This window comes from Bubalus kerabau, chromosome 4 (assembly GCF_029407905.1).
Source record: "Bubalus kerabau isolate K-KA32 ecotype Philippines breed swamp buffalo chromosome 4, PCC_UOA_SB_1v2, whole genome shotgun sequence".
Lineage (NCBI taxonomy): Eukaryota > Metazoa > Chordata > Mammalia > Artiodactyla > Bovidae > Bubalus > Bubalus kerabau.
In genome coordinates, this window is record NC_073627.1 from 144,035,895 (window position 1) to 144,063,025 (window position 27,131).

General features: G+C 41.2%; 1 protein-coding gene across 21 annotated transcripts in view; it reads right to left on the reverse strand.

Annotated features, from left to right (window-relative positions):
- The window catches only part of FRMD3 (FERM domain containing 3), a 396,931-nt gene that overhangs the window by 259,797 nt on the left and 110,003 nt on the right, over positions 1-27,131 (reverse strand). For 5 of the 21 annotated variants that reach the window (XM_055578885.1, XM_055578886.1, XM_055578889.1 and 2 more), the window contains one exon: positions 24,889-25,040. The exons of the other annotated variants lie outside the window; for them this stretch is intronic. In XM_055578885.1, the coding sequence (XP_055434860.1) occupies positions 24,889-24,963 (75 nt within the window). In that variant the 5' untranslated portion in view covers positions 24,964-25,040. The remainder of the gene's footprint in view (positions 1-24,888; positions 25,041-27,131) is intronic. 21 annotated transcript variants of the gene reach the window in all.

Consider the following 27,131-nt stretch of genomic DNA (forward strand, 5'->3'; position numbering starts at 1 on the left):
ACTGCAACTAGAAATAATTTATTCTTAAAATTACCAAGTCAGGACCTGTACTCTCCAGAGTTCAGAATACCCTCTGAACTTGATCTAGGGTTCAGCTAAAATACCCTCACCTTGATCTAGGCTGTTGGCCTAAGATATTGTACTTGAGGCATCTGCTGTATGCATTTCAAGCCACAAAACAAGTTAAAAAACAAAAGCAAAGCCATAGTAGGTTTATTCTTCACAGTGAATGCCCTTCTAAACAGCCTAAGCTGAAATTTAAAGATATTCACAGATGCATCCATAAAGAAAAAATAACCAAGCCTGATGCAATGCAACTGACAATTTTTTTTTTTAAAGCTGAAGCAAGTAATTACATAGCAAAGCCTGAGCCATCTCCAGGCACACAGGTGCATGCACACACACACACACAAAACCACATACACATGCACACATGCGCAAACACACACGTGCTGTTTCGGCTCCTAAGTCACAGTCAGCCGCATGCCCACTGCCTCTTTGCTGGATATATTGTGACAGCCACTACGCTAATGAGATCCCAACTGTCACTCTCAGTTTCTACATTTGTTTTTTGTGTTTTCTTCCAAGACCATTGCCCAAAAGGCAGTTATGGGCAAAATGCATCTCATCAGCTTTCTCTCTCCTTCTCTTCAGAACAGCAGGGTTTCCATGTGGCAGCCTGGAACAAAGACCCTCAGCTCCCTCGGAAGAGGGAGGGGAGGGCTGAGACCCTGGGGACATGGCAGACCCAGGGTCTCGGTGGCCACTGGGCTGGATGTTGATCGGCCATGGCTGCTGCTGCAGAGACTGCCTGCCCATCTTCCTGGGCAGGAGAAGCAAAATCATTAGGAAACTGCATCTCTAGAAAAAAAACACACTGGAACTCAAGCACCAGAGCCAGTAACCAGGACATGTGAATGCTTTTGCACTGGCAAGATAATTCAAAGTGGAAGCGGTGTAAAAAAGACACTATTTCAAATTGGAGGAGCAGGGACCGAGATCTCCGCACAGGGATAAAATATAAGAAATGAGACTGTAATGAACGCCCATTTAATAAGTACCCACACATGAAGTATGGCTGTCCTGGTGGCTCGGATGGTAAAGAATCTGCCTGCAATGCAGCAGACCTGGGTTTGATCCCTGAGTCAGGAGGATTCCCTGGAAAAGGGAATGCTACCCACTCCAGTATTCTTGCCTGGAGAATTCCGTGGACAGAGGAGCCTGGAGCGCTACAGTCCATGGGGTTGCAAAGAGTTGGAATACAACTGAGCGACTAACACTTTACACACAAAATATGGTTTGTACAAAAGCCCAGAGGCATAAGTAGTCCACTGCAAAATTATCCTCAACTCTAGAGCACACATGCTGTATGCTATAAGCCATTTGTTTGCTAGTTTTTATGATGGAAAAAAATGCACCCTGTCCTTTTAAACAAAGTCACTGGAAATCTTTGTAAAGGACTGTTTTAAAACACTGGAAAGACAGGCTTCCTCAGTGATTATCTTGAGGGAGGATTAAGAGAGGTTATATTGATCTTAGTAGGTTTCCATATTCCCAGAATATACACGTTTTTCAGAAAAGATAGTTTTTGAACTTCTTTTACGAGCATTAGAAGGAAATGTTCCACTGCCCCAATGCACACATACACACGCACACATGTGAATACTGAGGATCCCTGCTGTGTCTCTATTTGAACAGGGAACAATAACTACTTCCCCGGTGATTGTCTCTGAAACCCTGCAGGGAGACAGAACCACTGTGTCGCGAGGGCAGCTGCCAGCTAGACAGAGCGGGTGCCTGACAGGCATGCTGACTTTTCTTGGAAGCACCCATGCTAACTTCTTACAGAATGGGCTGTGCAATCAGGTTGATGGTTTAACCAGGTGCGAGAGTGAAGTGGCAGAGATGAGGTGAGACGAGACAGCCATTTCTCTCCTGAAAATGACTTGTCCACAGGATCCATCCCACAAAATAGCACTCAAATCAGATCTGGTCCCTGCTCTGCCCTTCATTTTGACAGATAAAAGTGTCTGTCGGTCAGGGTGCCTGTACATTATTAACGACTATTTCAAGGATCCCTGGTGAATTCTTGGTGGTTTGTGAGTGTAAGGGGAAGAATTAATTCTATTTTCTATGAAAAGCTCAAGCCCCAGGACTTGGTTCAAGATAACAAGAAATCAGCAGGGAGACAGGAGGCCCTAAGACCCCTTCCTCTGGGTTCTTAGAACTTTCCAGCAGCCATGGAAACAGTGGGAAACAGTAACTGTGACCTTCCTCCAACAGCCTCTTCTAGTAACTCTCACCTCTGGTGCAGCAGACTATATCAGTAGTCTCCTCCATGATATAGGAGGTGTTGAAAGTCTGTAATAAAATCTACACTCAAAATAGGTGTGCTCAGTTTCAAATTCTGTTACTAAACAAAACTTGGGTCCACTCATCTGACACACAGCAAAGCTAATTGACTGACACTGGGTTGTTTCAAAGGAAAGTACGATGTTTATTGCAAGCTGCCCAGTGTTGGAGCCAGGCAAGGAGAACAGGCAGCTGATGTTCAAAAGACCTGAACTTCCCGTGGCTTTCAGGGAAAAGTTTTTATTTTTTTATTTTATTTTTTTTTAATTTTATTTTATTTTTAAACTTTACATAACTGTATTAGATTTGCCAAATATCAAAATGAATCCGCCACAGGTATACATGTGTTCCCCATCCTGAACCCTCCTCCCTCCTCCCTCCCCATTCCATCCCTCTGGGTCGTCCCAGTGCACCAGCCCCAAGCATCCAGTATCGTGCATTGAACCTGGACTGGCAACTCATTTCATACATGATATTTTACAAGTTTCAATGCCATTCTCCCAAATCTTCCCACCCTCTCCCTCTCCCACAGAGTCCATAAGACTGTTCTATACATCAGTGTCTCTTTTGCTGTCTCGTACATAGGGTTATTGTTACCATCTTTCTAAATTCCATATATATGCGTTAGTATACTGTATTGGTGTTTTTCTTTCTGGCTTACTTCACTCTGTATAATAGGCTCCAGTTTCATCCACCTCATTAGAACTGATTCAAATGTATTCTTTTTAATGGCAGAGTAATACTCCATTGTGTATATGTACCACAGCTTTCTCATCCATTCATCTGCTGATGGACTTCTAGGTTGCTTCCATGTCCTGGCTATTATAAACAGTGCTGCGATGAACATTGGGGTACTCGTGTCTCTTTCCCTTCTGGTTTTCTCAGTGTGTATGCCCAGCAGTGGGATTGCTGGATCATAAGGCATGTCTATTTCCAGTTTTTTAAGGAATCTCCACACTGTTCTCCATAGTGGCTGTACTAGTTTGCATTCCCACCAACAGTGTAAGAGGGTTCCCTTTTCTCCATACCCTCTCCAGCATTTATTGCTTGTAGACTTTTGGATTGCAGCCATTCTGACTGGTGTGAAATGGTACCTCATAGTGGTTTTGATTTGCATTTCTCTGATAATGAGTGATGTTGAGTATCTTTTCATGTGTTTGTTAGCCATCTGTATGTCTTCTTTGGAGAAATGTCTATTTAGTTCTTTGGCCCATTTTTTGATTGGGTCATTTATTTTTCTGGAGTTGAGCTGTAGGAGTTGCTTGTATATTCTCGAGATGAGTTGTTTGTCAGTTGCTTCATTTGCTATTATCTTCTCCCATTCTGAAGGCTGTCTTTTCACCTTGCTAATAGTTTCCTTTGATGTGCAGAAGCTTTTAAGGTTAATTAGGTCCCATTTGTTTATTTTTGCTTTTATTTCCAATATTCTGGGAGGTGGGTCATAGAGGATCCTGCTGTGATGTATGTCAGAGAGTGTTTTGCCTATGTTCTCCTCTAGGAGTTTTATAGTTTCTGGTCTTACGTTGAGATCTTTAATCCATTTTGAGTTTATTTTTGTGTATGGTGTTAGAAAGTGTTCTAGTTTCATTCTTTTACAAGTGGTTGACCAGAGTTCCCAGCACCACTTGTTAAAGAGATTGTCTTTAATCCATTGTATATTCTTGCCTCCTTTGTCGAAGATAAGGTGTCCATATGTGCGTGGATTTATCTCTGGGCTTTCTATTTTGTTCCATTGATCTATATTTCTGTCTTTGTGCCAATACCATACTGTCTTGATAACTGTGGCTTTGTAGTAGAGCCTGAAGTCAGGTAGGTTGATTCCTCCAGTTCCATTCTTCTTTCTCAAGATCGCTTTGGCTAGTCGAGGTTTTTTGTTTTTCCATACAAATTGTGAAATTATTTGTTCTAGCTCTGTGAAGAATGCTGTTGGTAGCTTGATAGGGATTGCATTAAATCTATAGATTGCTTTGGGTAGTATACTCATTTTCACTACATTGATTCTTCCAATCCATGAACATGGTATATTTCTCCATCTGTTAGTGTCCTCTTTGATTTCTTTCACCAGTGTTTTATAGTTTTCTATATATAGGTCTTTAGATTCTTTAGGTAGATATATTCCTAAGTATTTTATTCTTTCCGTTGCAATGGTGAATGGAATTGTTTCCTTAATTTCTCTTTCTGTTTTCTCATTATTAGTGTATAGGAATGCAAGGGATTTCTGTGTGTTGATTTTATATCCTGCAACTTTACTATAGTCATTGATTAGTTCTAGTAATTTTCTGGTGGAGTCTTTAGGGTTTTCTATGTAGAGGATCATGTCATCTGCAAACAGTGAGAGCTTTACTTCTTCTTTTCCAATTTGGATTCCTTTTATTTCTTTTTCTGTTCTGATTGCTGTGGCCAAAACTTCCAAAACTATGTTGAATAGTAATGGTGAAAGTGGGCACCCTTGTCTTGTTCCTGACTTTAGAGGAAATGCTTTCAATTTTTCACCATTGAGGATAATGTTTGCTGTGGGTTTGTCATATATAGCTTTGATTATGTTGAGGTATGTTCCTTCTATTCCTGCTTTCTGGAGAGTTTTTATCATAAATGGATGTTGAATTTTGTCAAAGGCTTTCTCTGCATCTATTGAGATAATCATATGGTTTTTATTTTTCAATTTGTTAATGTGGTGTATTACATTGATTGATTTGCGGATATTGAAGAATCCTTGCATCCCTGGGATAAAGCCCACTTGGTCATGGTGTATGATCTTTTTAATGTGTTGTTGGATTCTGATTGCTAGAATTTTGTTAAGGATTTTTGCATCTATGTTCATCAGTGATATTGGCCTGTAGTTTTCTTTTTTTGTGGGATCTTTGCCAGGTTTTGGTATTAGGGTGATGGTGGCCTCATAGAATGAGTTTGGAAGTTTACCATCCTCTGCAATTTTCTGGAAGAGTTTGAGCAGGATAGGTGTTAGCTCTTCTCTAAATTTTTGGTAGAATTCAGCTGTGAAGCCGTCTGGACCTGGGCTTTTGTTTGCTGGAAGATTTTTGATTACAGTTTCAATTTCCGTGCTTGTGATGGGTCTGTTAAGATTTTCTATTTCTTCCTGGTCGAGTTTTGGAAAGTTGTACTTTTCTAAGAATTTGTCCATTTCTTCCTCGTTGTCCATTTTATTGGCATATAATTGTTGATAGTAGTCTCTTATGATCCTTTGTATTTCTGTGTTGTCTGTTGTGATCTCTCCATTTTCATTTCTAATTTTATTGATTTGATTTTTCTCCCTTTGTTTCTTGATGAGTCTGGCTAATGGTTTGTCAATTTTATTTATTCTTTCAAAGAACCAGCTTTTGGTTTTGTTGATTTTTGCTATGGTCTCTTTTGTTTCTTTTGCATTTATTTCTGCTCTAATTTTTAAGATTTCTTTCCTTCTACTAACCCTGGGGTTCTTCATTTCTTCCTTTTCTAGTTGCTTTAGGTGTAGAGTTAGGTTATTTATTTGAATTTTTTCTTGTTTCTTGAGGTGTGCCTGTATTGCTATGAACTTTCCCCTTAGGACTGCTTTTACCGTGTCCCCAGGGAAAAGTTTCTAAAAACAGCATGAGGGAGAGGGTCACAGGGTCTGTCATCAGCTCGTGCGTGATTCTCCAACTGGTTGATGGGGAGGTTAACAGGAAGATGTTTCTAGAATCTCCGTCATCAACCTGGTTACAACTGGGCTGAGGTCTACATGCCAGTGGTTAGCACGCAGCTAACTTCTTCCAGTTGGTGGGGTTTTAGTATCTGCAGAACAACTCAAGGCTATAGCTCAGGATATTCTCTATTGCCCTTGAGGAGGAACTAAAGGTCCTTGACTTAGTTTTATGGCTAAGCTATTATTATTTTGTCTTGCTTGACTGTTTCTCTTTGTCACTGCATTTTCTCACTCCTCTTGCTCTTTAGAACTCAGGAAAGGTCCAGGAAGCCAAATTTTTTTTTTTTTTTTCAAACAAGAGGCAAGGGGAGCACAGATTTGAGAAGTGGGTCTGTCCCTGGAGAAGGCCCCATAGGGTCCTGCTTGGTTTCAATTCTACTAGTTCACCATACTAGTAGTTAAATTAGTCATCCCCTTGTTAGCTAAACTCTTGAGATTCATTTAAACCATGAATTCATATTTTCCATGTCTTTTGAAGTTTGATTATCTGTGAAAAGATCTTTCTTTTGTCCCCAAATGTATCATCTTCTTCTCTAAAAACTAGAAAATTAGATATCACTTCTTAGGCTAAGAGCTACTTGGATCTCTTGACCTGAGCTTGAGTATATATGAAAAAAAAACATATCAAAATTTACAAGACAGAAACAGACTCACAGACTTAGAGGATGAACTTATCCCCCCCAACCCCCCGCAAGAGGGGGAAGAATCGGGGGAAGGGGTAGTCAGGGAGTTTGGGACTGAGTGTACACACTGCTACATTTTAAATGAATAACCAACAAGGGCCTACTATATAGCACAGGGAACTCTGCTCAATATTCTGTAATAACCTAAATGGGGAAAAAAATTAAAAAGAATTGATACATGTATATATATATAACTGAATCACTCTGCTGTACACCTGAAATTAAGACATTGTTAATCAACAGTACTCCAATATAAAATTTAAAAACAATTTTTTAAAATATCATCCAGAATTTTATTTACCTTAAATCTCAGATCTTAAATCTGACTTCTTGGAATGAGATTTGTCAAAACAGCTATAAGACTCACTCAGAAAACTAATTTAACTGAAAACAATACACTACATCTGCTTATATTAGTTTCTAATCTACTCAAGAGTAAGAATATGTCTAACCTTAATCATACTCTCAAAATCACACGGACAGATTCTTGGAATCAAGGAGAAAAGAAATCTATTGTAGAAATTTATGGATAAATTTTAGCTCTGCACTGTATTGAGCACATGAAATGTGACTACTGAGGGTGAGAAACTAAATATTTCATTTTATTTACTTTTAATTAATTTTAATTTAAAAATGAATGTCTGATTCTGTTACTAGAAAATAATTTTAAGTATTTATGGAACAACCTGAGTATGTGAATCTATCTTTTCAACTGTAAATTCTATAAACACTAAATACAGATCAGGTATTTCTGATGAAAATTTAGCACCCTACTGGAGACGGAAAATACACATAGGATTTCCAAGAGTTGCTACAAAGAAAGTGAATATGCAACCTCATTACTAGTTAATATTGATTATGTACTGAAATGAAAATATTTCACGTGTGCATACTCAGTCACTTCAGTTGTGTCTGGCTCTTTGCAACCTGTGGACTGTAGCCCGCCAGGCTCCTCTGTCCATGGGATTCTCCAAGCAAGAATACTGGAGTGGGTTGCCATCCCTTCCTCCAGGGGATCTTCCCAACCCAGGGATGGAACCCACATCTCCTGCATCTCCTACATTGCAGGAGGATTCTTTACCGCTTGAGCCTCTGAGGTAAATATTTCACATTAGGTTAAATAAAATCTATGATTAAAATTAATTTCATCTCTTTTTATTTTTTAATGTGGCTACCAGAAAGTTTTAAATTAAATATGTGGCTCACATTACACTTTGGACATCACTGCTCTAGCGGGCTACACATGGTGGGGTAACTAGCAAAAATAGCATATTATTCATTTATTGTCTCCATACAGTAACACTTTTGTAGTTATTGCATTATTGTAATAGTAATGTATTATTGTAATGTTTATTATTTTCCCATACTTTTTGCATCCTATCTCTAAATATTAAACAAATATGTGAACCAAATGACTGACGGCTACCCAAAGAAGCAAAGGTTATCCGACCACTGACAGTGGGCAATAGTAAAACCCAGTCACTCCCATACAACCTGGCTCCTGGGCTGGGCAGAATTACATGACAGACAGTCACAATGCTGCTAAGAGGAACTCAAGAGTTACACCCACATTAGCTATCTTAACCAAATATTTAAAAGAGGGTCATTGAGTGTGACATAATGAGAGAAAATAAAGTCTTACTAAGAACCATAAAGAGATCTTTTTCAAGCAATGTACTCTGGAGTACAGGATCAGTTCAGTTCAGTTCAGTCGCTCAATCATGTCCGACTCTTTGTGACCCCATGGACTGCAGTACACCAGGCTTTCCTGTCCATCAAGAACTCCCAGAACTTACTCAAAATCATGTCCATTAAGTCAGTGATGCCATCCAACCATCTCATCCTCTGTCGTCCCCTTCTCCTCCCACCTTCAATCTTTCCCAGCATCAGGGTCTTTTCCAATGAGTCAGTTCTTTGCATCAGTGGCCAAAATATTGGACTTTCAGCTTTAGTATCAGTCCTTCCAATGAATATTAAGGACTGATTTCCTTCAGGATGGACTGGTTGGATCTCCTTGCAGTCCAAGGGACTCTCAAGAGTCTTCTCTAACACACAATTCAAAAGCATCAATTCTTTGGCATTCAGATTTCTTTATAGCCAACTCTCACATCCATACATGACTACTGGAAAAATCATAGCTTTGACTAGATGGACAAAGTAATGTCTGGCAAAATAATGTTTCTGCTTCTTAATATGCTGTCTAGATTGGTCCTAGCTTTTCTTCCAAGGAGCAAGTGTCTTTAAATTTCATGGCTGCAATCATCATCTGCAGTGATTTTGGAGCCCAAAAAAATAGTCTGTCACTGTTTCCATTGTTTCTCCATCTATTTGCCATGAAGTGATGGGACCAGATCTTAGTTTTCTGAATGTTGAGCTTTAAGCCAACTTTTTCACTCTCCTCTGTCATTTTCATCAAGAGGCTCTTTAGTTCTTCTTTGCTTTCTGCCATAAGTGTAGTGTCATCTGCATATCTGAGGTTATTGATATTCCTCCTGACAATCTTGATTCCAGCTTGTACTTCATCCAGCCCAGAGTCTCTCATGATGTACTCTGCATATAAGTTAAATAAGCAGGGTGAAAATATACAGCCTTGATGTACTCCTTTCCCTATTTGGAACCAGTCTGTTGTTCCAGTTCTAACTGTTGCTTCTTGACCTGCATACAGATTTCTCAGGAGGCAGATCAGGTGGTCTGGTATTACCATCTCTTTCAGAATTTTCTAGTTTGTTGTGATCCACACACTCAAAGGCTTTGGCATAGTCAATAAAGCAGAAATAGATGTTTTTCTGGAACTCTCTCGCTTTTTTGATGATCCAGTGGATGTTGGCAATTTGATCTCTGGTTCCTCTGCCTTTTCTAAATCCAGCTTGAACATCTGGAAGTTCAGGGTTCACGTACTGTTGAACCCTGGCTTGGAGAATTTTGAGCATTACTTTGCTAGCATGTGAGATCAGTGCAATTGTGCAGTAGTCTGAGCATTCTTTGGCACTGCCTTTTTGGGATTGGAATGAAAACTGACCTTTTCCAGTCCTGTGGCCACTGCTGAGTTTTCCAAATTTGCTGGCATATTGAGTGCAGCACTTTCAAAGCATCATCTTTCAGGATTTGAAATAGCTCAACTGGAATTCCATCACCTCCACTAGCTTTGTTCTTAGTGAGGCCTTTGACTTTTCATTCCAGGATGTCTGGTTCTAGGTGAGTGATCACACCACCATGATTATCTGGGTCATGAAGATTTTTTGTGTAGTTCTTCTGTGTATTGTTGCCACTTCTTCTTAATATCTTCTGCTTCTGTTAGGTCCATACCATTTCTGTCCTTTATTGTGCCCATCTTTGCATGAAATGTTCCCTTGGTATCTCTAATTTTCTTGAAGAGATCTCTAATCTTTCCCATTCTGTTGTTTTCCTCTATTTCTTTGCACTGATCACTGAGGAAGGCTCTCTTATCTCTCCTTGCTATTCTTTGGGACTCTGCATTCAAATGGGTGTATATTCCCTTTTCTCCTTTTCCTTTCACTTCTCTTCTTTTCTCAGCTATTTGTAAGTCCTCCTCAGACAGTAATTTTGCCTTTTTGCATTTCTTTTTCTTAGGGATGGTCTTGATCAGTGCCTCCTTTAGGATGTCATGAACCTCCATCCATAGTTCTTCAGGCACTCTGTCTATCAGATCTCGTCCCTTGAATCCACTTGTCACTTCCACTGTATAATCATAAGGGATTTGATTTAGGTCATACCTGAATGGTCTAGTTTCGTCAAGTAGGTTTTCCCTACTTTCTTCAATTAGAGTCTGAATTTGGCAATAAGGAGTTCATGATCTGAGCCACAGTCAGCTCCCAGTCTTGTTTTTGCTGACTGTACAGAGCTTTTCCATCTTTGGCTGCAAAGAATATAATCAATCTGATTTCGGTATTGACCCTCTGGTGATGTCCATGTGTAGAGTCTTCTCTTGTGTTGTTGGATGAGGGTGTTTGCTGTGACCAGTGCATTCTCTTGGCAAAACTCTATTAGCCTTTGCCCTGCTTCATTCTGTACTCCAAAGCCAAATTTGCCTGTTATTGCAGGTATTTCTTGACTTCCTACTTTTGCATTCCAGTCCCCTATAATGAAAAGTACATCTTTTTTGTGTGTTAGTTCTAGAAGGTCTTGTAGGTCTTCATAGAACCAATCAACTTTGACTTCTTCAGCATTATTCATTGGGGCATAGACTTGGATTACTGTGATATTGAATGGTTTGCCTTGGAAACCAACAGAGATCATTTTGTCGTTTTTGAGATTGTATCCAAGTACTGCATTTTGGACTCTTTTGTTGACTATGATGGCTACTCCATTTCTTCTAAGGGATTCTTGCCCACAGTAGCAGGTATAATGGTCATCTGAGTTAAGTTCACCCATTTTAGTCCATGTTAGTTCAGTGATTCCTAAAATGTTGATGTGGCAAATGGATTTTATTATATATTCAATCACCTCTCTCTATGTCATCTTTAGTTGCCATTACCAAGAAATTCCCAAGGTTCTTTTCTTCCTACCTATCCAAATGATGGTAGGCATTGTCAGTTCCACCCACATTTTTTCCTGGGTTCCCATGACACAAGATGATACACTGGAAGATCACACAACCATCACCCACCACTTCATCTCAGAGAGCTTTAATGCCTATTTATTAATTTTTACAAATATTATTAGGGCCTACCTTCTGCCAGGCTCTGTTCTAGGCACTGATGTAATACAACAGAAAGCAAGAAAAAAAAGGTTATCTATGCCCACACTATTTCTGCATCCTATGATTTCACAGAAGCCTGACTATAATTTCTCAGCAGTTAGAAACACAGATTAATTTTTGTAATTATTATGTAATGTTTGAAATATACAAGAAGATATTTTTCAAATGTAATGAATAACCATGCACCCATCCCTCCTGAATTCTACCCCATATTTTCCCTCACCACTGATCTCACAGCATTAGTGTTTAGGATGCCTGTACATTTCATCATACTTTCACTATACATTCATGTCTCCCTAAGCAGTTATGTGATTTGGCATATTTTAGAATTGCATATGTATAAGTGTGTTTTAAAAAGATGTTTTTAACTTGAGATAACTATCTGACAGCAGAAATTTCTTTTTTTAAATTAAATTTATTTATTTTAATTAGAGGCTAATTACTTTACAATATTGTATTGGTTTTGCCATACATCAACATGAATCCGCCACGGGTGCTTTCAGATAGAAAAATAATTTTTTTTTTAGTCACCACCCAAGTCACATATAAAGGAATATAAATTTAATTATTACACATGACTACAAATGTTCATACCCATAGCATACAGTTCACAGTAAGAATAGTAGGAAGAGTTCAATGTATTCCATAATCATTAAATGGGCAGATTGGAAATTATTTACATATGTCTTTTTTCCTTCCCAAAATAAACTTTAAATTAGGATTTCTGAATGGTACAAAATATACAAAAGGGTTTACAGTGAAAAGTAAGCCTCTTCCTGCCCTTGACCCCAGCCACCCTGTGGCCATCCCCATATGTGAAAGTGAGAGTCACTCAGTCATGTCCAACTTTTTGCGACCCCATGGACTATACAGTCTGTGGAATTCTCTAGGCCAGAATACTGGAATGGGTAACCTTTCCCTTCTCCAGGGGATCTTCCTGCAACCCAGGGATTGAACCCAGGTCTCCCACACTGCAGGCAGATTGTTTACCAGCTGAGCCACAAGGGAAGCCCAAGAATACTGGAGTGGGTAGCTTATCCCTTCTCCAGGGGATCTTCCCAACCCAGGAATCGAACCAGGGTCTCCTGCATCGCAGGCAGATTCTTTACCAGCTGAGCTATCACCAATATTATTCCTTATGCATATGCCCAGAGATTCCACACATAAATAAGCAATCATGTATATATTATCTGCCTCTTTTAGTACAAATGGTGACACCTTGCTGATTTCATTTAATGGTTTATCTTAGAGATCTTTTCAGATTAGTGTATATGGAGCTGCTGCATTCTCTTTTTTAATTGAGGTAAAGCTGACACAGAACACTGTATTAGTCTCAGGTGTACAATAATGATTTAATATCTGTATATACTACCTCATAGATGTGCCATGTTTGATTTAGATTCTCTCCTGTAGATGGAGAGACAGTTTCAAATCCTCTGAAGCAAACAGTACTGCTCTGAATACTCCCAAATATATGCAATTTCAGAATGCTCAAGAATGTCCATAACACATTCCTAGAATGAATGCTGAGTCAAAGAGTGGTTACTCTATACATATATTATATACACACATATATACTTAATATTTTGATTAGGGTTACAAAAGAGTCCTCCAAAGGGTCATACAATTTAACTTCTACCAGATAGATATAAGAGCATCTTTCTTCACTGCCTCTTTGTCAATACAATGTATTGTGTGTGTTCATTGAGCTAAGTGATAAATATTATCTCACTGAAATAGTAATTTCTGAATGTTTTAAATAATTTTAAAATTCTGTTTCAATAGGGAAAAGTACAACTTAATACAAGCTAAGGGATACAAGAAGGCTAATGAATGAAACACTTTGAATTTGTTAACAGAAACCAAGCTATAAAACTCAAGGCATGACACTACTCTATAAAGGGATATATTAGGTTCACGTGAGCAATAAAGACAAATACCTAATTACAATATTGCCCAATCTCTTCTAATAAACTAATTCATAATGTTGACACAGGTAAAAGCCTTATAAAAACTTGTAGAGAGAACACCACCCAACACCTGCCTAAGTTCAACTACTCAGAAATATCAATACTATACATGGGAGTCTGCTTTATGCAACATGACTTTTCTGCACTTAACCAGTAAAAAACAGATGGAGGCCAAAATGAGGGTAAAGCAAAGTGGTTCTTCACATGTCACACACACTCTCACTGACCCCATGAATCCCCATCCTTCATATCAGCAACAGAGTTAGGTCACCTGGGTTCTGAATGAGACAGGTCTTGGCTACTGGTTCACTGAGTGAACCAAGGCCAGTCACTTGACCCCTGTGACCTCCAGCTCCTCATCTATTAGACCACTGAAAATAAATCCACTGAAGTGGATTTTTCCTTAAGGTCCCTCCCAGCTGAAAAAATATTCCTGATATTATGATTAATGGATGATGAGTGGCTTTTCTAAGAGAGGTTGGGTAAAGAGGCCTTCACTCCCCTTCATTTTCACATGCATTTGCTGGATGTACGGCTACAGCTTGGGGGTCAGTAACCACTGAAACCAAAGAACAGAGATTTCTATGTGCAATGTAGGTATTACAAACCCTAGGACCTGTCCAAGGAGTCAACTGACAGGAGTGTCTGTTCTATTACATACCCTCTTCTATCTGAGGGGGATGAGAAATGCATTCTGAAATCTGGGATGGATAAATTCTATGAGGACATGGAACTCACTCAGCTCAAGACTCTTACTATGGTACTGATTATCTCATCTGTGCACACAGCTTCCATAAAGCCAAACAGACAGATTCTACCAAATGGATTCCCAAGTCATCACTTGCAAAGCCTGTGATGGGATAATGAGTCCTGAGGACTTCCAGGAGGGGCACAATTCACAGAAATAAAAGGCAAGGGGATTAAGGACACAAAAAGACTACATTGAATTAACTTAAAATCCAGAAAAATGGAAAAGTTAGCAGAAAATATTCAAAATCAAGATGCAGTAATGGCCTTGAGGGCATTATGCTAAGTGAAATAAGTCAGACAAAGACATATATCATATGACCTCACTTTTATGTGGAATCTGAAAACATCAAACTCAGAAAAATAAAGTAGAATGGGGGCTGCCAAGGGCCACAGGAGGTGGAGGAAATGGGGAGATGTGGATAAAGGGTATAAACCTCCAGTAATGAGTAAGTTCTGGGCATCTGATGTACAGCATGGGAACTATAGCTAACAATACTATATTGTACCCTTGAAATATGTACTATGAGAATAGAGCTTTAATGTTCTCTCCGTAATAAAAATAACAAAGGGTAATTATGTGAAGTGATAGAGGCATTAACTAACCTTATTGTGGTAAACATTTCACAATATATATGTGTATCAAAGCATTACATTGTACACCTTAAACTCACAGTATTATGTTAATTATATCTCAGTAAATCTGGAAAAAAAATAGTCATAATGGCAAGCTTTATCAAATACAGAAATTCCACAGGCAAAGAAAATGCTAGATGAAACAAGGAAGCTGGTACCAGAAAAAATCTAAGGAAACAAACTGAAGAGCTACAATAGGAAAAAATATGCTCAGTTTACATTTATGAAGTAATTATTCTTTAATTTAATACATGTTTATCATTATAGACATTTGGTTATACTCAGCTAGCTTTCTGCCACCTGCCATCAGGTAATTTCACTGTTCATTAGCTGGCCCCCACCCAACAGAGTGAACAGAAGGAAAAGTTAAACTCCTGGCAGCTGACCTTACTCAGGTAAACAGCAATAGTAAAAGGTCATGTGATGTAATCCAGGAGGCTGGGAGAGGAAAATTGAAGCTGAGTCTTAAGAGAATCGACAGACTCCATTTATTCATCATTTAAGAGTGTTCATGGCCATTAACCCACACACTCCTCAAAGTTCTGGCCACTTGGCCCTGGACTTTGACATTCTATCAGTGAGTTCAGCCTGTCTGCTTGTTCACCTGCTGTCTCCTGATCCTGGGCCCCCTGAACCCTGATTCCCAGCTAGAACATTTCCAACTTTCTACAAGCAGACACATCTGGTGCCCTGACTCACATGCTCTCAGCCTCACCCCTTATTTCAACCTAGCTCGACCCAGGCTCCAGCTCATTGTTATGCTGACAGCCTCTCATCCTCACTTCTGCCCCAGGGCTTCCCCAAGACACAGAGGCCACCAAGACATCCCCTTGTGCCACATGCTCAGTGCTGCCAAGTTTCATGCTTTTCACAAAAAATGACTCACAGTTTTCATGAAAAGTCTAATTTTTAAATGTTGGTAAACAATTTAAATCTATTCATAACACTGCACAGATCACACCTTCATCTCAAAGCTTCCAGTTTGAAATGTCTGTACAAATTGCTGGAAAGGCAGCAAGAAACAAACAAACCCTGAGCTCTAGGAGTCTACAGGAGAACCAAAGTGAGAGGCAATTACCATATGAGTGACAAGAGTGCTGATGGGGTATGGCAGGCAGAATAACTGCTCCCCAAAGATGTCCATGTCATTTTCCCCAGAAATCATGGATATGTGAGGTTATAGGACAAAGGCGAATTAATGTTTCAGGTCGAAGTAAGGTTGTTAATCAGCTGACCTTGAGAGGAGCCTGGATTATCCAGGTGAACCAAACATTATCACAGGGTCCATAGATGTGGAAATAGGCAAAGATATTGAGAGCCAGAGAAATACTTGAAGATGTTGGCTTTGAAGATGGTATAAGGAACCAGAAGCCAAGGAATGTAGAAGACTTCCAGAAGCTGGAAAAGGCAAGGAAACATTATCCCCTAAAGCCTCCAGAAGAAACATAGCCCTACTGACACCTTGATATTTAGCCCAGTGAGATCCATTTCAGACTTCTGAGCTCTAGAACTATAGAATAATACATGTGACACCTGCCAGGAGTAGCCAGCACCCTCTGAACTTCAGACTGAGCCATTCCCATTGTTATCGCTGAAGGTCGTCAATCCTCGTGAATTATTCAGGAACTCCTTCATCAAGGCTGGCAAAGAATGACTGTTCTGATCAGAGACCACAGTATTATCCAGCCGTCATTTTCTGGGTTCTAAAAGGACCAGGCAGTTGCCTCCAGTGTGTGTGTGTATGCTGTGTGCTCAGTCACTCAGTCGTGTCCAACTCTTTGTGACCCCACGGGCTGTATAGCCCGCTAGGCTCCTCTGTCCACAGAATTTTTCAGGCACGATACTGGAGTGGGTTGCCATTTCCTACTCCAGGGCACCTTCCTGACCCAAGGATCAAACCTGCGTCTCTTGCATCTCCTACTTACCACTACTGGTAACCAGCTGGTAACCCCCAGCTGCTTCCAGATCTAAGCCCAAAGCCTCAGTCCCACCTGCTGGTTCAGGAATCAGCATCTCTCCCAAGTGGGGCACTTGCTCTCTCACATCAGATGATGAAGGGTAGGAGATCTCACAGGTCACACTTCCCCACCCTGAGATTAAATGCACTCACTCCCCCAAGAGGTCTGGGATCTTCTTGGTCAGCATTTCCTGGAGAAAAGGCTCTCAGAAAGTGGGCTCAAGCTTCCCAGACACACCAAGGCCTGACCAAAGGCCTTCCAGGACTCATCTGTGTCAGAAGCAGTTTAACAATGAATAGCTCTTTCCAACTGACACCTTGTTCCCATCTCGTGGATTTTCAGCCCCTCTGAGAAGCTCTCTCCCACTTGGACAATAAAATTGATCAAAGATTAATGAGGTTCTCTAGGATCACTGACTCCTAGAGACTCTTATTAAACTCAACTGGCACTCCATTCTTTATTTTCACACTCTTTCCTTTCAATCTCACCAACAACCTTGTGAGCTGATAGGGGATGATGAAGATGGGCCAGATGGGGAACAGGCAATGAACATGCCTGGGAGCGCACAGTGCGTTAACAACTGAGCATCCCGACTCCTGTTCCAGGTTTTTCCCCAAACTCCAGCCTCCCCTTCCTTCCTTCCTTCCTTCCTTCTTTCTTCCCTCCCTAATGCAGATACCCCACAAATCATCCTCCAGATTATAGGAAAATTCCAGGCCTTTCTGCTTGACTTTTTCTTTTTTCATTTTTCCAGTGTTCTGCAAAAACAGTCCTCTGTGTGCTGAAACAAAACTCTTTGGAAAGGGGAAATCTGCACATAAGTCACAGAAACAAACATTTACATTAATATCATAAAAGGCTTAACAATGGAACCTGTCTACATGCTTCCCCTGGCAGCCGGCTACCTTGATTAAACTGAAATTCTCTCTCACCTTTAAAAGCAAAACTAATACAATTATGTAAAGTTTAAAAATAAAATAAAATAAAATAAAATAAAATCCAGCATATGGTGGGGAATAAAATACTAGAAAGTAAGGCCTATTTTCTACCAAATCAATTATACTGGTGTTCAACTCATTTGTAAATTTTTATTTAATTAGAAAAAGTCTTAACCATGCACTTTAAACTGACCAACAACAAAATTCTCAAAGACACTCTGAAGATAAATCATGAAATGCCTTAAAGGGGCTCATCTGTTTAGACCATTCTGGGGCTTTCTATAAGAAATGGTTTCCACTTGGAAGTGCCTCATCTCATTTGCGAAAATCAACTGCTGCGCCTTGGGCAGCAACCCAGGTCCTCAGCATTCTGTAACTCGAGTACTGCGAGCACCCAGTCCTGGGGGCAAATAAAAGGGAGCAAAACACAAGTGGACAAGCAGAACTGTCGAGACCATGTCAGTCAGTCTGGACATTAGTGGGCTTCTCTGTGATTCCTGAGGAGAGCAGAAGTCCTGTCTATGAAGTTATCACTACCAGGAGAAGTGGGTTTGGCTTTTCAGCAATTTATTTCTTTAAGAAATTCTGGTTTGAGCCAAATATCTCCAAAAGACATTTTGCTTTCCTTCTGGCAACAAAGACTGCCTAGCAGGGTGTATATTGAGTGGCCAGCGGCACCATGACGAAACACCACAGACTGGGTGGCTTACACAGCAGACATCTATTGCCTCACAGCTCTGGAGACTCGAAGTCTGAGGTAAAGATGTCGGCAGGGCTGGTTTCTTCTGAGGCCTCTCTCCTTGGCTGGTCGATGGCCAGTTTCTCCTGTGTCCTCACATGGTCTGCCCTTTGTATGTATCTGTGTTTTAACTTCCATTTGTTTTATTATTATTATTTTTTATTGGAGCATAATTGCATTACAATGTTGCATTGGTTTCTGTTGTACAACAAAGTGAATCAACTATAAGTATACATATATCCACTCCCTCTTGAACCTCTCTCCCACCCACCTCTCTCCCACCCCTCTGGGTCATCACAGAGCACCGAGCTGAGCTCCCTGTGCTGTAGAGCAGCTTCCCACTAGCTACTTTACACATGTGCTCAGTTGCTTCAGTTGTGTCCAACTCTTTGCAACTCTATGGCCTGTAGCCTGCCAGACTCCTCTGTCCATGGGACTCTCCAGGCAAGAATACTGGAATAGGTTGTTGTGCCCTCCAAGGGATCCAAGGGATCTTTCCAACCCAGGGATCAAACCCACATCTCCTGTGGTTCCTGCATTGCAGGCGTATTCTTTATCGCTGAGCCACTAGGGGAACCCATCTTCCTTTATACCATTTTACACATGGTAGCATATATATATCAATGCTACTCTTTCAATTTGTCCCACCCTCTCCTTCCCTGTCTGTGTCTACACATCCATTCTCTATGTCTGGGTCTCTACTCTTGCCCTGAAAACAGGTTCATCTTCTATTTTCTAGATTCCATATATATGCATTAATATATGACATTTGTATTCCTCTTTCTGATTTACTTCACTCTGCATTGTAGGTCCATCAACACTGCTACACATGACTTAACCTCCATTCCTTATAAGGACACCAGTCTATTGGACTAGGGCTCACCACATGACCTTATTTTACCTTATGTCCATCCCTTTAAAGGTTCTATCTCCAATACAGTCACATTCTGAGGTACTGGGTACTAGGGCTTCGACACATGGATTTTAGGACTCAATTCAGCCCCTAACAAATTGGCAAAATCCTTGTTGTAAATTCTCACCTGACACAGAAAGACTATGAGGCTGAGTTCTGTGATCCTCCCAGGTCCAAAGTTCTGGGCCTGTGCTGCATATTTGTCTGCTGCATGTTTCTGAGAAAGGGATCTGCTTGTTCATCAGGGAAAAGAGCAGATTTACACCCTGTGTGCTGAGCATTTACCTAAACAGATGCCATGCCCCACCAGGCCACTGAGAGTCAAACCCTTCTAGGTACCCAGCTCATAGAAAGACTGCAAAGGAAATGGGTGCCAATTGGTACGAGCAAATATGGAAGAGCTTGAAACAGTATCTAGAGCTGTGTCATTTCAAAACACATCTCTGGTGTGTTGAACTTCAACTCAGATTCCCTGTGATCAACCCAGAATAATTCTAACACTTGCTACACACTCACAAGCATAGAGGGGAGATTAACTATAAAATGTCCAACTGTTCAGTAAACCCGACGGAGGTGGTGAGTTTTCGTGAGAAGGTTTGACGTGGAAGAATCCAATCTGGACCACCCCCCAAAAGATGCTGGTACTACTGAAGTAAACGAGGGGGACTAGAAAAATCACATTCCCATTGCTGACAGGCAAGTTTCCACCTAACCTTCCCTCTCCCAGCTAATCAGTAATTGTGCTTAGGTTTAATAGAGATACCATAAGACTTCCATCTTTTTTAAACTTTTTATTTGATATTGGAGTATAGCTGATTAAAAATGTTGTGATAGTTTCTGATAGATAGCAAAAGGACTCAGCTATAATATACATGTATCCATTCTCCCCCATCCTCCCCTCGCATCCAGGCTGCCACATAACATTGAGCAGAGTTCCATGTGCTCTACAGTAAGTTATCCTACTGTTGGTTATCCATTTTAAATACAGCAGTGTGTATATGTCAATCCCAAACTCCCTAACTAGCCCTTCCAACCATCCTTCCCCACTGGTAACCATAAGTTTGTTCTCTAAAGACTTGCCTCTTAATATCCAGCAGGTTCTTAAACAAGCAAAAGAATGTCGATGTGTCGATCCTTTGGTAAAACACTAAACCATCTCCCATAAAGATATCCTTAAAGAAAGCATTAGTGCTAGATGTCTTTCATAAATGGTGAAGAAATGGGCAGGTGTCACCCGAACCAAAAGATGTTGCCTGGCTAGTTTGAAAGAATTACAGCACAATCTTGACCTCAACAGGAAACCCAGTGGTTGAGTACCTGTTATCTGTGTTTGGTCAGGAAACAAACCATCCTCAAAACTATTATCACCACAGGGATTTGGAGAAATTTTGCTCTGAGTGAAAAGTAATAATAAAGCAGAGAGCTCTGTCTTGACTTCTCAGAAGACCATTAAGCAACCATTAAGAACTAAAAAAGCAATTAAAAAAGCAACCATTAAGAACTAAAAGATTCTTCTAAGGTACCTGTGATAAGCTTGCCAAAAGAGATCCTTTTGAAATTCACACACCCTTCTAATTTGTCCCAGTAAAATAATGTCAACACTGCATAGCAGTCCACAGCATCCACCATGTTAAACAAAAGTTTACCTGAGTTGATTCCATCTTAATTGCCCCATACATACTTAGATCTCTGACCAGGGATTGAACCTGTGCCCCCTCAGTGGGAGCACAGAGTGTTAACCACTGGACCTCCAGGGAAACCCCAGCTGACATGTACTTTTGAAAGCTGTGCAGGCAAACCTCCTTTAGCCTCACCAACACAGGATGAAGTGGTTATGCTGTGATTGGCCAGCACTCTACAGAATTCTGCCATCTTGACTCTTGTCTCCAGCGAGTTCATGGGTTCCACCAGAGACTTTCTCAGTTTGAATACTGCATTGTTAACTCACAGAAACTTCCCTGCCACCAAAATCCTATCCACTGATTTCTGTCATAGTGAACAGTTTGATTTTTTTGAAGTATTAACAAATATGAGATGCTTTTAATCATCCAAGGTCTTGCTAGATGTTAAGATGCAAGTTTTACTGTTTCTCTATCATACAACATCAGATGGATGTGGGTCACACAAAGATCTCAGTGCCAGCTACCATTAGAAAGAAAAAAATTGTTTTAATTTGAGAATAAAGACATCAGCCAAAATAAAATCTATTTCTGAGCTCACTGTCAGTAATACATCTTGTTAGACACCATGTAAAAATGACATTGCCTAGGGCTAAGGCCCTTTGATTAAATGTAGTTTTGTGATCATTTCCATAAGAAAGTCAACTATAAATTTTGTAGTCATTTGAAACTATTTCAAATGAAGAAGCTAAAAGAGAGATCCAAGATAGCCCCTTGATAAACTTTATTTCCATGAGAAAATAGAACTTAAGTCATTTCAATTTATGTGTCTTTTCCAGGAATATCACCAAAAACCTTAACAACCACCTGAAGCTAAATTCTCAAATTACATTCAGTGAATACTTGCTTTACAGAGAGAAATAACCCAACCAGGAATTTCAGGTAGCAGAGTTCTGAACTAAATGATTCTGCAAGCACATACCACACAGAGAAGTGCAGCAAGGTGAACAGAGTTGGCCCAAGCATCGGGAGTGAGTAAGTTTGTTTGTTCTTTACACTAACCATGAGAAACCATTTAGATTCAGAGCCCAGACAAGTCAAGTCCTGCTAGATCTAGTTCCCAGTGCATGGGAACTCCACAAATCCCTACTGTCCTTGATTCCTCAGAAAATCTGAGGCTTGGTAAACTGCTGATAGTTCCTTGGACAGCAAGGAGATCAAACCAGTCATTCCTAAAGGAAGCTAACCCTGAATTTTACTGGAAAAACTTATGTTGAAGCTAAAACTCCAATATTATGGCCACCTGATGAGAAGAGACAACTCATTTGGAAAAGACCCTGATGCTGGAAAAGATTGAGGGCAGGAGAAGGGGCAACAGAGGATGAGATGGTTGGATGGAATCACCGACTCAATGAACCTGAGTTTCAGCAAACTTGGGAGACAGTGAAGGACAGGGAAGCCTGGCATGCTGCTGTCCATGGGATTGCAAAGAGTCAGACATAACTTAGCAACTGAATAACAACAAACTGCTCCCACCCTCGTCCAACAGCAAGATTAGTAAACTTGTTTGTAGAAACTTTTGGGCAATTAACAGAAAGGATAAACATAATTGCTCACCCAGTCTCCTGACCTTTGCCCCGACTTTGGGGCCTGGGGAGGAATAGGCACCCAGGCAACACAGGGCCTGGGGGTTAGTGGAGAGAGACAGGAAGGTCCTCTGAGCCCATGACAGCAGCCAAAAGACAGCTGTGGCTTTGACTTGGAGCCCTGCCCTGAGCCCTGAGGACACTCATGAACATACCCACACCCTCCAACCTGATAAAAGACACCAGCCCTGGAAATGCCAGGAGCTAAGACGCAGCCCTTCAGAGAAAGCAATGGCACCCCACTCCAGTACTCTTGCCTGGAAAATCCCATGGATGGAGGAGCCTGGTAGGCTGTAGTCCATGGGGTCGCTAAGAGTTGGACACGACTGAGCGACTTCCCTTTCACTTTTCACTTTCATGCATTGGAGAAGGAAATGGCAACCCACTCCAGTGTTCTTGCCTGGAGAATCCCAGGGATGGGGGAGCCTGGTGGGCTTCTGTCTATGGGGTCGCACAGAGTTGGACACGACTGAAGTGACTTAGCAGCAGCAGCAGCAGCAAAACGCAGCCCTTGCTATAGCTAATTCAGGCAGGCCACCCCAAAGTGTCCTACCAACGCCCAACTATGTAGACGGTGCTCAAAGGAGGTTCAACTAAAATATGACAAGGTACAGCTGTCAACAGGGATGAGGAATTACACTGGTTGGAGACAACCTGTTACCAAGCGAATGAATAAAGGCCACCCAAGTCAGAGAAAGACACAGACAAAAACTAAAACATTGGTTTACCCAAAGCAAGCCAAGGATGGAATCTCATCTCCACAGCTGGTACATAGCAGTTCACAACCCAGGGTTAACTGTTATTCAGGTCACTCTAAAAGAGCTCAATTGTGGCAAAATCAACCCAGGAGAGATTCAAGCAAAACTACACCCTGATAACGCCAGTTCTGAGAAAGCCAGCATGTTCCTTGGACCATCACTAGATGGTATAGCTACAGGTCAAAGGGCTTGAGGATATCCCCCATGCCGTGAGGTATTTTAATTTCTACAGCCCAAAATCGCAAAGGTAAGTTAGAGAGTGCAGGGCAATACAGAAATGCCTGGTGAGCGAAAGGAGTCATAGTTTATTCATGAGGCTATCACTTGTGGAGGAGAAACTTAAAACCTAATCATTTCACCACCTCCAAGTTACTGATAAAGATAAAATGTCCAGCAAAGGAGATGTAGACCTAAAGAACAGACTTGTGACACAGTGTGGGAGGGAGAAGGTGGGACGAATTAGGAGAGTGACATTGGAACATACACATTACAATATGTGAAACAGATAGCCAGCGGGAATTTGCTGTATGATGCAGGTACTCTGTGATAACCTAGAAGGGTGGGATGGGATGGGAGGTGGGAAGGAGGTTCAAGTGGGAGGGGACATATGTATCATCTATGGTTGATTGATGTTGGCAGAAACCAACACTATACTCAAAGTAACTATCCTCCAATTGAAATAAATAAATTTTTAAAAATAAAAGTTAAAAAAAAAAGATAAAATGCCCAAACATCTTACTAAATGCACAGAATTAAATAAGAGCATGAGCATCCTTTAAAAAATAAGCATTAAATTGGGGGTCAGAGAGATGACTGAATTCAAAGCTGAGATGGAAATTAGAAACCAGTGGTTGTCAGATAAAGGCTCCAGAGTCATACATAATTAAAACTCACGCACCCAATGCCTCCTTACCCATGGGATGTCTCAGAAAACTAAGATAGGGGTGGGGAGGAAGCCTGGATGAGCAGTAATGAGTTAAAGGGCCAGAATAAGTCACCGCAGATCCACTGGTTCTCAAACTTGTATGTATGCTGGAATCCCGTGGAGCTTTGCAAAAGCAGACATTCCCAAGACAGAGACCTCTGGGGACAGCACTGGGCATCTGTACTTTATAAAATGCAGCTGGTCCAGAGTGCTGAAGCCAATAAGGCTGGCTAAGAGGATCTACGAGCTCTTAACCAAAAACTGATGCAGCAAATGGAAAAGATATTTTTAATGAAGGAAAGGATCTTACTACACACAGCCCCTGATTCCAGCTGCCCTGAAGGTCCAACATAAGTCTTTCTTCCCCCAGAGCTCATCTAGAAGAGCTCCAGGGAAGAAGGTTCTGGATCCAATCCTATCACATAAGAAAAACGACAATGGGATCCCACAGTGGACTCAGGGTTGATCTGGGCTTCAGTTTGGACCCTGCCATGTCCCGTATAACTTTAGATGAGCTCCCTAACTCTTCTGAGCCTCAATTTTCTCAGATCAGTCACATGGGGATGTTTTGAGATTTAAGTATGACAATACATGTAACTCACCTTGCTTGGTGACAGCACAGAGCACACCTTGCCCCAGGGAAGGAGCTCCTTTTGGCATCCTGGGAGGGTCCACATTCACAAACAGAGCACACACATTGATTTGGAAAATCTGATGAGATGATTTTTTTATGTCCAAGATCTCACATAGTGCTCTGCATGTGGTCAACAAGCAATAAATGAGTATTTGAGGGCTGGATGACTCGAAGGTTGGAGATAACCTGTGGATTTCATTTTGGGGTTATTCTACTTTTCTCTCACTTTTAGCAAAACTGACTGAACGATCAAGTCTTAAACGAGATGGAACATCTATTTAGTTGCTAAGTCTTTAATTAACTGTTACTAACAGAACATGCTTCCCTGGTGGCTCAGACAGTAAAGAATCTGTCTGTACTTCAGGAGACTCGGGTTTGATATCTAGGTTGGGAAGATCCCTTGGAGAAGGGAAAGGCAACCCACTCTAGTTTTCTTGTTTCTGGAAAATCCCATGGACAGAAGAGCCTGGTGGGCTACAGTCCATGGGGTCGCAAAGAGTCAGACACGACTGAGCGATTAACAACATAAACATCAGAACATAGACACAAACGACTTAAATGGCCCTGCTTAACTGCTAGAAGAAAACTGCTCACACCTAAATCCCATGATAATTAGGGGGGGGCGAGGTAGACAACCTTCCACTTCTTGGCTAGTTAGAGGAAACTGAGGGGAAAAAAGATGAATGAACAAGCACTTGCTCTGTAAGTACACAGAGAACAGACTCGACAACACAGGAAGCCAATCTGGCTGCCTGCCCTCCTGGCCAAGTGGGGACCAGTACTGGTAAGAAGAAGCAAGAACAAGAAACTGAAACTTTCTGAGCAAGTCAGAAATTCCCGGGCCCATCTGAATATCCTGCAACCTTTCAAGCAACTAGAAAAACAGATGATAATCTGCATGTCCCTGTTCGTTGTCTATATCAAAATGTTTGGCCTTATGCTAGGATGCCTGGGAGGCGACCGTGTTCCTCTCACCATTTCAAGCTATCATTCACAGAGAAGGGCCTGAGGACACAGTGGCAGATCAATGGGGATGGGCAGGACACCAATTTCTGAAGAATGAGAGCAGGATGTTGAGGGCTGAATGGACACGTCTTCGAGAATCCACACTGCTCAGTCCAAAGGCAGAGAGGACTTAGTGGGCAGGCAGTGGTATTCAGGTCCTCTCCCATAAGAAAAGGCTGGAAAGGAGTCATGACACATTCAAAACCTGGTTCAAAACTTCCGACCACAATGAAATAGGTCACCTTTGAAAATATGTGGGATATCTATTTACCAACAGAGATATTTGTATTTAAGTGCTGGAAACCTCTGAATGAAGCAGCTGCTGTTTTATTGAGAGAACTCAAAACTCTCCAGAGAGCTAGCAAAGGTGTCCCACCCAGAATTTGGGTTGATCTGGACTCCAGTTCTGGTCCTGTCACTCCTAACTGTGTCGCTTTAGACAGGTGTCCCAACTCATCTGAGCTTCAGTTTCCTCAGATCTGAGAGGGCTGTTCTGAGTTTAGAACACAAGAATAGGTGTAAATCCCCTTTCACTGTGACAGTGCAGAGCAGGACCTTATGCTCATCCACGTGAATGACTCTGTGAAGGGACTCTGCTGCTGTCAGAGAGGCCACCTGGAAGAACTGGATTCCAGCGTTACTAAGTGTAATGTACAAGTAGTGTTCCATGGGCAAATAAGAATAGGGAACACTGCAGCCAATTTCTTGGTTTGCCCAACTTCTCAGAGCAATGAAGGTACTAATGGGCACCATGATCTTCAGAGAAGACTCAAGGCGGGCCATAAAGTATGCAGCATTTCTCAAACTGAATTCTGCAAGAACTCCTTTCCTGACAAAAGAAGCGAGTCCCATGGCCCACAGTTCAGGAAATGCTCATCCAGAACAAACTACAACGGTAATGCATGTGAGAGAGTGGCTCACTCAGACACCCTGTGGGATATGACGTTTCCTGATTGGCATCTACCCAGGCACCATCACAATGGAGGAGACATTCTAGAGTCAGGAATGAGGACAATGCTACCAAGAAAGGGGAACACCAGCCAGGGGAACACCACACCAGCTCATGTGAGGCCATGAGCTTCCACCCAGGGAGGTCAGATACATCCCATCCCAGCTCCTCCTCTTAGAGGCACAAGAGAATTCCATTAGGGTTTTTTTCTTTTTCATGAGAATAACTCTCTAAATTTATATTGCAAGTTAACAGAA